This window comes from Poecilia latipinna, unplaced genomic scaffold, assembly GCF_001443285.1.
Source record: "Poecilia latipinna isolate Pla-1442-1.1 unplaced genomic scaffold, P_latipinna-1.0 Scaffold3058, whole genome shotgun sequence".
Lineage (NCBI taxonomy): Eukaryota > Metazoa > Chordata > Actinopteri > Cyprinodontiformes > Poeciliidae > Poecilia > Poecilia latipinna.
In genome coordinates this window covers 1-9,890 of record NW_015115674.1, presented here as the reverse complement: position 1 = coordinate 9,890, position 9,890 = coordinate 1, and the positions used below count along the sequence as shown (strand labels likewise).

The 9,890-nt window shown below is 47.6% G+C and overlaps 3 protein-coding genes across 4 annotated transcripts in view; 2 read left to right on the top strand and 1 right to left on the bottom strand.

Annotated features, from left to right (window-relative positions):
* LOC106940007 (purine nucleoside phosphorylase-like) overlaps positions 1-1,056 on the top strand; it is an 11,252-nt gene extending 10,196 nt beyond the window's left edge. The window contains exons 7-8 of the mRNA XM_015022609.1: positions 692-790; positions 901-1,056. Of these exons, the coding sequence (XP_014878095.1) occupies positions 692-790; positions 901-1,038 (237 nt within the window). The 3' untranslated portion in view covers positions 1,039-1,056. The remainder of the gene's footprint in view (positions 1-691; positions 791-900) is intronic.
* A 137-nt stretch (positions 1,057-1,193) lies between these two features.
* Positions 1,194-6,703, bottom strand: decr1 (2,4-dienoyl CoA reductase 1, mitochondrial). 2 transcript variants are annotated; one of them, XM_015022613.1, is made up of 11 exons: positions 6,632-6,703; positions 6,453-6,505; positions 4,157-4,353; positions 4,028-4,085; positions 3,876-3,962; positions 3,643-3,790; positions 3,478-3,577; positions 3,335-3,407; positions 3,009-3,155; positions 2,427-2,489; positions 1,194-1,410 (listed from the first exon to the last, which is right to left on the bottom strand). In XM_015022613.1, exons 2-11 carry the CDS (start codon positions 6,492-6,494, stop codon positions 1,351-1,353), a joined length of 975 nt encoding a protein of 324 aa, XP_014878099.1. In that variant the 5' UTR covers positions 6,495-6,505; positions 6,632-6,703; the 3' UTR covers positions 1,194-1,350. The 2 variants fall into 2 exon arrangements, with proteins under 2 accessions (XP_014878099.1, XP_014878100.1); XM_015022614.1 differs by lacking the exon at positions 6,632-6,703 and having other exon boundaries at positions 6,453-6,523.
* On the top strand, positions 6,701-8,943 carry pmvk (phosphomevalonate kinase). The gene is made up of 5 exons (XM_015022615.1): positions 6,701-6,997; positions 7,723-7,786; positions 7,856-8,008; positions 8,142-8,271; positions 8,350-8,943. The coding sequence occupies exons 1-5, from the start codon at positions 6,726-6,728 to the stop codon at positions 8,523-8,525; spliced, it is 795 nt and encodes a 264-aa protein (XP_014878101.1). The 5' UTR covers positions 6,701-6,725; the 3' UTR covers positions 8,526-8,943.
* Positions 8,944-9,890: the final 947 nt, after the last annotated feature.

Here is a 9,890-nt window from a genome sequence, read left to right as displayed (position 1 = left end):
CATCTGGATTTTTTGGTGCACCGCACTTTTCTAAATTTGTCCTACGCCAAGTTTCAGTGTGAAAACAGCGCAGGGTTTGATACACGAGGCCCCTGATGAATCCTGATCTTGGCCCAGATGGAGCCGGTTCTGGAGATCAGATGGGTTGTCCAGGAACAGAACATCATGAATCTATTAAAGCTAAATGTCCAACATCCTGGATTCTGTCCTCCTGCACTCTGACTTGACAACACCAGAACCAGAACCGATCAAAAGTCCATCCAGTTAATTTTTACAGTGAACCTGATCTGAAGACAGAAGTTGCGTCTCCCTGCGATCTGGTTCCGGTTCTGAATCTGAATCTGGTTCTATCGTCCATCAGAATCTGACCAAAGATCCAAATCATGAAACGTGAATCTGAAAGTGGAGATAAAAAGCAGACGGATGATTTTGATCCAACATGAAGATGCTGAAATTAATCAACTGGGACTCACAGACCCGTGCTTTGACTAGGCCACACCCCTGTGGAGCAGAAGAGAGACTGGGGTCCTCTGTCAGTGAGAGACAGCGAGTTGTTGCAGCTAATGCTAGCTCGTTATGATGTGCTTTTCTCACCTGCTGAGCTGCAGTCCCACACCTGACTGATTCACTGAACGTCTGGAAATGTGTCAATGATGGTTGGATGTTGGATGATGGCTGGGTGTCATAGTGACGTCTGCTTGTCTGTCCAGGAATGTCGATGGTCCCTGAAGTCACTGTGGCGAAGCACTGCGGACTCAGAGTTCTGGGTTTGACCCTCGTCACCAACAAGGTCTCTGACAGGACACACTGTCCTGTCCTCACATGTCTCTGCCTGTCCTCACCTGTCTCTGCCTGTCCTCACCTGTCTCTACCTGTCCTCACCTGTCTCTACCTCTGCAGGTGTCCCTGGACTACAGCCGTGAGGAGAAGGTGAACCATGATGAGGTCCTGGAGATCTGCAAGATGAGGGCGGAGCTTCTGCAGAAGCTGGTCTCCACTTTGATTGGCCGCTGTCAGCAGAACATCAACACACACTGAGACACACACACACACACACACCTGTCGCTGCTCCTGGTTTCCAGTCGATTTCTGTTCACAATAAAAGTGAAGAACCTTCTTTGGTCTCCGCGTCTCTTTAGAACCTCCAGAACTTTCTGACCCAGCAGTTTGTCAGTTAATGAAACATGAAGCCCCTCATTTCATCTTTTATTATCGAACAAGGTTCACACTGAGCATGTGCAGACAGTCACATGACTGCACCACATTAGTTACAATTATTAACCAATCAATCAGATGTAGAGATATCAGCAGGGGGCGGGGTCTCTGTGGTCCAATCAGCTGTCAGCTTTCCTACGACCCCTTTGTACCTTTGATCATGGCCTCCAACATCTTCCACTGATCCGGAGTCACCTGGAGGACAGGTGAGACATGAGCAGTGACGTCAGTAACGTGCTACTGACGTCGCACCACTTTTTTCAGTAACAATCTAACGCGTTGCTGTGTCAAATCCCGTAGTCAGATTACAGTTACTTATCGAAATCACTTTGCGTTACTATTTTCTTTTGAAATTTCATTTTATTTCCTCTACGCGTCTTGGGGAAAAACCGCCGTTTCTATGCGACAGAAACAAAAACAACAGAGGGAGGAGAGAGATGCGCATTTTGTTGCTGGAAAAACAGGAACTATTTTAAGTTTCACTCGCCAAGTCCGATTATTAAAAGCAGCTTTGGGATCGTTTTGTTTCTAACGTCGCTTGCAGATGTGACGAGTCGCGGGTTGAGCTTTTGGGCTTGGAAATAAGCAGACATAAACTCCAGAATTTGTCTGTCATCCAGTTAGTTTCAGGACGGATGATCCGTCCCGCTGTGTTTTTGTTCATGTGAAGTTAATATATTACCTGAATGACGTCGAGCTTCGCGCTGCGCTCCAGAAAATCACAAACATGGAGACTAATATGAGCAGCGCAATAAACGTGAAAACAGCCACGAATGAACGAGTCCGTAAAGTTGTGCAACTAAATGCCATTATAATTATTAATATTAAGATAAGTGTCACAAATCTGTGCAGCGGGACATTGAGTTGTGGAGCCGCAGCAGGAGCGCTGTGCGCTGCGACAGAAAACTCAGGAATGTAACGCAGAACCTGGAGGCCGGGGCAGGAGGGGGGCTTTAAAATCCTATTTATAGTTTTCCAGACACACAAAAACACACACAAATTACAAACTTTTTTTTGTACTGTTGTTACTATTAAGCTCAATGTAATTTTCACAGGTGCAGAGCGTTGTCAGCAGCTGCTGAAAGTAACTAAAAAAGTTACTCTTAATGTAACTTAGTTACTTTCCAAATCAAGTAATCAGTAATCTAAGTTACTTTTTCAAAGTAACTATGCCATCACTAGACATGAGACAGGTGAGTAGCTCCACTCACCTTGCGCAGCTCGTTAAACTCTCCCGCCATCGATACATACTCGCCTCCATCAAAACGGATCACCTGTGGACGCAGTCAGGTGGAGGTCACATGTTTTCTTCTAAGTTCAGAACTACAAAGTTCTCATGTGATGTCAAACTTCTGGAAGTTTGTAGCTGATGGCCATCTTGGTAGGTATCCAAAACTAACTGCCTTAACAATTTGCATGGTGTTGCTATTATAACAATACGGCCAATCTCGGTAGCAGCCATTTTGTTCATGTATCTTTCTCTTTGTTGGTCAGAGCATCTATATTTAGTTCATCTACGCTTTGTGCTGCGTTTGCCTACCAAGATGGCCGTTCAGAGAAATCGTGATGAAAAAATCTTCTCTTTGTCCAGTCAGAGCAGGTCATGACCGATGACCTCATCATGGAGGCAGTGGGCTTGTTGAGACATGTGAGACATGACCTGTCCAGTTGTTCTGGTTCTGGACAGGTTCTGTGGTTTAACTGCTCAGAACTGTCAACCAGCTCCAGTCGGTTCCGATGGGAACCGGGTCAGGATGCTGGTCGGTTGCGGTCAGAAACGGGTCAGAACTCACTGCTCCAGACATCCAGCTGGCGAAGTCGCTGCTCAGGTACGCCGCCAGGTTGGCGAGCTCAGCTGGTTTTCCGAGCCGACCCGTCGGGATCCGATCGATCATCGACTTCTCAAAGGTTCCGGTCGGGTCCAAACGACTGAAGGCTCCCTGAGCAGAACCAGAACCCAGATTCCAATATGGGTCGATCGGTTTAATCCAGCAGAAACTCAGCAATAAAACTTACTAATCACTGCAACTCATATTACAACGAAGGGCTTGAAAGGTCAAAGTTCAAGGCCTGGGCACCATGGCACCAGCCCAGGGAAAGGACAGGAAGTGGGCGGTACCTTGGTCCTGATTGGTCCAGGCTGGATGATGTTAAACCTGTGGCCGTAGCGCCCCCACTCTGCAGCCAGAGACCTGCGGGCAAGAGCCACACAGTTACCATGGCAACGACAGGGCCGGGGCGACACATCGGGGTCCGACTGACTTGTAGAGCGCCTCGACTCCAGCCTTGGCCGCTGCACTCGGAACCACGAAACCAGAACCAGACTCGGCGTAGATGGTCGTGATGGCGAGGAACGAGGCGCCTGAGACACAAGGAGACAGTTAAAACGGCTCAGGTTCTGTTTCTGGACCCGGTTCTGGTTCTGACCTTTCTGGGCCTGGATCAGCCTCTTGCCCAGCTCCAGCGTGACGAACGCCGTCCCGTTCAGGACGATGTCAGTGACGCTCCGCCAGCCGTTGGGCGTCAGCCGCTCCGTCGGACAGATGAAGTTCCCTGCAGCGTTGTTGATGATCACCTGGACCAATGGGGACACAGGACAGGGTGATGTCATCGCCAATGCTCTGAACATACGACGGCAACAGGTTCTGGTTCTGGTTTACATCAGGAAGTCCGCTTAGCGCCACCATCTGGTCCACGCAGCGTGCCACGGCCTGAGGGTCTCTGACATCACACTGGAGGGCGTGGACCTGAGGACAGACACGGACCGGGTCGGACGCTGGGTTCTGGACCGGTTCTGGGACGACCTGGTTACCTGGTTTCCGGTCTGGCTGCTGATCTCACCAGCCGTCTCCTGCAGGACGTCGAGCTTCCTGAACCAGACAAGCAGAAGTTCAGGAACGTTTCCTGATGGGGTCATGTGACCTCTGATGTGACCTCTGACCTGCTGGCGATGACGCAGCGGGCTCCCAGCTGGGACAGAACCATGGTCATGGCCCGGCCCAGGCCGGTGCCGCCTCCGGTGATGAAGGCCAGCCGGTCTCTGAAGCTTCCCGCCGGCAGCATGGCGCCTTCGGACGGAGCGAAGAACCCGGACGGACGGGCTGAACCGGACCGGACCGGCGGCCTGGGGAACCGGGTCTGAGACACACAAAGTTGTGGCCAGTTCAGTTAAAACGCCTGAACATGAGAATAATTACAATGAATCAATTAACAGATTCCTTAATTAATCCATTAATTGCCAGGTGAACTGGTCGTCCTGCAGTGTGAGACACGTTCTGCCATCCAGGTGTTCAGGTGGGCGTGGCTGCTGCAATGGGCACCTGCACCCTGTTACCATGGTGATACATGGGGGGCCAGTCCTTCCTCCTCCTGCACTGTAAATTCTCACTTCCTGCTTTAGCCCCGCCCCTTTTGGTCATATTTCCGGCCTTCTGTTAAGCCACACGAAGCCACATGCAGGTGGACAATTCATTGCTACATGTGACGTTTTGAGTTAAAAGGCGGATTTATTGCAATGTTTTGATGTTTTTTCCGTCTTTATAGAAAATTAAAAGAAAATATCATGACAAGGCACATTAATAATCAGAAGTTTGATATGATAAACTGACCAGAAAGAGAAGAAATAAAAAGTCTGACTGAGGAGAGTAAAATGTCACAAATTAAAGATAAATTTCAAATCTTAAATTAAGATATTAACATGTTAGAATAAAGATTGTAAATAATAATAAAATTATTTCACTTTTAAAGTGGAGGTGATTTTTAGAAAGCAGTATTTGAGAATAAAACTTGGGATTAAATATATCATAATTTAGCTCTTCGTTCCTGTTAGAAGATAAAATTTTATTATATTAAAACTAAAGATGGAATAGATTTATTGTACAACACCCACTTTTGAAAACTTTCTAAAAACTTTAATGAAGTCTCAATTTATCATGATTTTTAAACAAATGTTTTCTTCAGACTAGAGGAGCAAACTGATGAATTTATTGTTACATTTTTGGTTCATAAAGTCACAACATTCAGTTTCTTTTAAAAAGGACATTTTAGTTCCATTTATAGATGCTGTATATTTGTCCTTTATTTGATGTTTGTTAGCATATTAGCTGCACTTTATACCAAGCTACATAAAATAAATGTTTTTGAGTAACAGCTGATTATGTAATGATTTCTATAACTAGTCAATTTGCAGGGGAATTGCCTTTAAGAAATGTTAGTAGATTTTAATGTGTATTAATTGATAAATCATCATACAATAAAAAGTTGTCTAGGAAATTTTGCAATGTTCACAGAGAAAGCTGTGTTTGTTTTAAAAAAATAAAAACAGTTTTCAAATATAAAGGATTGACAATATTTTTGTGTCACTGAACCAGGGGTCCCCAGGTGGGTCCTGGAGGCCCGGCATCCTGCATGTTTTAGTTCTCCCTGGTTTAACACACCTGCACCAAATGATGGCTCGTTATAAGGTCTAAGGAGAACACTGACTGACACAGTGAGTGGCAGCGGCAGTTAGGAAAAGTTTGTGTAGCCTGTAATTGCTAAGCTCTTAAACTGATCTCTTCAGCACCTCGGTGCCACCGGAGGTTCATGTTCTTTGCCCCGTTACAGGCAAATGAGGGAGTTCACCCCGAAGACAAGGCCTACTTCGGCCCTGGAGGAAATATCTCCCCTGTGTTTTCAGACTACGATCAGAAGACAGAAGCAGGAACAGTTAACAGAACTATACATATAGTTATACATTTTCTTATGTTTATTGTGTTTGTGATTCTGAACACTTTATAATCCCCTGGTTATGTGTCAGTCATCTGTGGGGCTTGTGCCCCCACGCTGCCCCCTCTGGCGGAGAGGGTCACGCCAGGACTGGTGGAAATACATTCTGACGTCACCGTCAAAAAACGAATAAATATCAAACTTGTAATTTTGTAATTAAATTTGTAATTTAAATTTGTCTTTTTTTTTTTCTTTCTCATGAAATTTATGGATTTGTTACCCCAGCACCTCGAGCGAATTTATGTATACAATTGTACATTGTTTGTTTGTAAATAAAGTAAAAAAAAAAAAAAAAGTCAAACTTGTGGCCCCCTGGTGCTGAAAATGTAAACTACAGCTGGTCGGGGTCTTTTTCGATGTAGGAGTGAACGGGGTGAAAGGTCAACCCGGACTTAAAACTTTAACGTTCCTTCCGACACATGACGCTTCATACTTTACTCTCTGACGTCGCAGACGCTGCTTGATCTCACCTGCAGAAGTTTCCTTCCTGAGCTCATCATGACGGCCGCCATGTTGGTTTCAGCTGATGACGTATGAGAGACTGTTCCACCTTGACGACATGAGGGGGGCAGGACAACAGTTAACTTTTTATTTTAATGTTGTTTTTTTTTCAATAAAAATAAGTAAATAAAGCTTTTATTGTTTTTACCTTTAATAGTTTAATGAACACAGAACAAATCCCGGCATTTACTCGGAGCCAGAACCTGTAGTTTCTGATCTGGTTCCGGTTCCGTCCCCCATTTATGGTTCGGTCTGGATCTGATGATGGTCACATGGTTCTCCGAGTCGAACCGGTCCTTCCCCGGTTCCAGCAGAACCTCCTAGTCCACTTGGCACCTGAGGAGAAGAGCTTCCCGGTGCGGTTCCGGTTCTGGTCCGGTCCAAGAACGGAACCAACAGCGCCTCAGGTGGACCGACAGATGGAGAACCGAGCGTCTGGACCCGAACTGGTTCTGGTCTTCAGCGGGAAGCGGAAGTCAGGGAAAGATTACATAACGGACATGATCCAGGATCGGTAAGGTTCGGTTCCGATAAGAACACGGGCTCGGGTTGTTTACATTGGAGTCACGTGACTGTTTCCTTTATGAATGAAGCATCAGAACCTCTGCGGTCCTGGTCCTGAATGACTCTGGTTCCAGGTCGCTGATGGTTCTGATCAGGTGACCCGGTTTGTGTTCCTCACAGAACCTTCCAGAACCTCGGATCAGATCCGTCACCAGCAGATTCCTCCAGCCGGTCCGGTTCTGATCAGAGTTGTGATCCGGGGGTCGGGGGTGTCCCTCCATGTCCAACTCTTACCTGGTTTCGTCTCCATGACAACGAGTGTCTGACTGAAGCAGGTGAAGCTTTTATTTTGAAAGTCCAGGTTTAAATGTTTTTGTGAAGAGTTTTATGTTGAGGTTCTGATGGGTCAAACAGAACCTTCAGAACCAATGAAGTCCAAAAATTCAGAGCAACCACAGTAGCGATTCTCTGGTTCTGGTCATATTTGGATCCAGTCATTACAAGAATAGAACCACAACAGAACCAGCCTGTTTTATCAGGTTGTCGAGCCTCTTCAAGTAACTGGTTCTGGTTCTGGTCTTGGTTCTGGTCCTGGTTCTGGTCTTAGTTATGATCTTGGTCCTGGTTCTGATCCTGGTTCAGGTCTCGTCCTGTTTGTCTCTCTCAGGAGGCGGGACCTGTGGGGTGGTGGACCAATCGGCTTGCTCCGTCTAACGTTTTCTTCTTCTTCTGCAGTCTTGGCCCGGAGATGTGCGCCGTGCTGCGTCTATCCGGGCCGCTGAAGCAGCAGTACGCTCAGGTGAGACCGCGCCATGTGCTGCATCCCGTCGCCATGGTAACTCCCACCTTACCTGTGCCTGTCCCTCAGGAGCGCGGCCTGGACCTGAACCGACTGCTGGGTTCCGGACCGTACAAGGAGCGGTACCGGGCCGATATGATCCGCTGGGGGGAGGACCGACGGAACCGTGACCCGGGTTTCTTCTGTCGCCTAGCAACCAGAGGAGCCCAGCAACCTGTGTGGGTGAGGGCTGTGATTGGTCAGGACGGCTCTCTGCCCTCTGATTGGTCAGGACGGCTCTCTGCCCTCTGATTGGTCAGGACGGCTCTCTGCCCTCTGATTGGTCAGGACGACTCTCTGCCCTCTGATTGGTCAGGTGGTGAGCGATGCCAGGCGGCAGTCGGACCTGCAGTGGTTCCAGTCCGAGTTTCCCCGTCAGACCCGTAGCGTCAGAGTCCAGTGCTCGGAGGAGACCCGGGGGCAGAGGGGGTGGAGCTTTACGCCAGGTACACCAACCCACCTCTCTCTCTCCCTCTGTGTGCCGCGCAGCCGTCTACCTGCTCAGATTTTCACCTGTCCCTCAGGTGTGGATGATGCAGAGTCAGAGTGCGGGCTGGACCGCGGCGTGGAGTTCGATTGGATCATCAGGAACGAGGCCGATGCCCCCTCCCTGGACCAGCAGCTGCAGCCCATCCTGAGGGCGGCACAGGAAGCGGCGGCGGCAGCGCAGGAAGTGGCAGTGCTCCGACATGATCAATAAAGTTATTATTGATTAGCTTCAATTTTAATCATAGTTATTTAAAAAGAAATTATTAAAACTGATGACATCACAGACTGCTACTGAGCATGTGCAGAATGTGCCACTTCACCTGTGGGCAGTGCGACCTGCTGAAGCACCTGACCTCAGAGCCGCATTCTGATTGGCTGAGAGGGATCAGCAGGTGTTTCAGAAAGCTGAAGGAAGAACTCCCCTGCAGTTTCCCTCTGGAGGCTAATCCTGTGGAGCAAGGGCCCTCTAGTGTTTAGGAGGAGGAACTGAGGGTTCTATTTGGATCAGAACCGGACCGGCTGCTTAGTACCATCAGCAGGAACGACAAAGAATGAAAATATTTAAATCTGAATGAATGAAGTTATGATTTTTCTGGATCCTTTTAGAAATAAACTGTTTAAAATTTAAATATTTCATCTTGCAGTTTTTATTCTGGCCAGGGCCAGCGGGGGGCGCTGCTGAACGATCTGAACCCAAGCAGATCAGACCAGGCCGGTTCTGATCTGAACTGGTTCTAGTTCTGGTTTCTGCCTCAGGACCTCATTACAAATATTGCGATGCTTGGGTTTCCATGGTTACAGAGGTAATCACGTTGGACGGTTTCCATGGAAACGGAGATGTCCTTGGTGCTGAACCAGTTAACTTAATATTCAAACTCGCTACAGTAGAACGATTCCAATAATTAGCAGCCGGTCAGCGATCAATGAGCCAGTCGATCAGTTTTTACATGCAATGGTTTTATTTTATAAAATCTTTGCTTTGGGTCATTAGAATGAATTGTGACATCATCACAGTGATGACATCACCAGGTAAAAACACTTTCATCTGAGCTCTGGCCCCTGGGTCACCATATTTGGCAGTGGAATGTCTTTCCATGATTGGCTGATCACACACTGAAGCCACGCCCCTTCAACGTTATTGGCTGAAATAATATTTGGCCCTAATTAACAAATCAATTATCAAAGGAAACTGAACATTCAGAGAAAACACTGAATTAGTCAAACGCTGGGGAGCGGTTAGTGACGGGGATGGGGTCAAAGGTGACAGACGGAATGTGTGACATCAGGATTTATCCAGACAGGAGGCCACACCCCCCGGCCCACCTCCACCTGTCCCCTGGAAGGAGAAGGAGGAGCTTCCTGTCAGGTGACACAGTGGGAGGGGCTTCAGCAGGAGTTGAGTTCCTCCATGGTCTGGTTCAGCGTCGCCTGGAGCTCCATGTTGGCGTTTCTAGCTGAGGTCAGAGCGTCTGGAACAGGAAGAGGCGGGCAGTTATTGATTACCCATCAATTAATGATTACCAGTACTTCAGTGATTCCTGAGAATAGGGACAAAATGGGTTTTAATTTTCCCATA

What these genes read in the sequence shown, in the direction of transcription:
- decr1 (XM_015022613.1), bottom strand. Translation starts at nt 6,494, where the DNA reads ATGGCGGCCGTCATGATGAGCTCAGGAAGGAAACTTCTGCAG. An exon ending in CGCTAAGCGGACTTCCTGAT is followed by an intron (nt 3,791 to 3,875) that starts GTAAACCAGAAC and finishes CCATTGGTCCAG; the next exon opens with GTGATCATCAACAACGCTGC. An exon ending in CCAGCTGGATGTCTGGAGCA is followed by an intron (nt 2,490 to 3,008) that starts GTGAGTTCTGAC and finishes CTGCGTCCACAG; the next exon opens with GTGATCCGTTTTGATGGAGG.
- pmvk (XM_015022615.1), top strand. Translation starts at nt 6,726, where the DNA reads ATGGTTCGGTCTGGATCTGATGATGGTCACATGGTTCTCCGAGTCGAA. An exon ending in TGAAGCAGCAGTACGCTCAG is followed by an intron (nt 7,787 to 7,855) that starts GTGAGACCGCGC and finishes CCTGTCCCTCAG; the next exon opens with GAGCGCGGCCTGGACCTGAA. An exon ending in GGGGTGGAGCTTTACGCCAG is followed by an intron (nt 8,272 to 8,349) that starts GTACACCAACCC and finishes CCTGTCCCTCAG; the next exon opens with GTGTGGATGATGCAGAGTCA.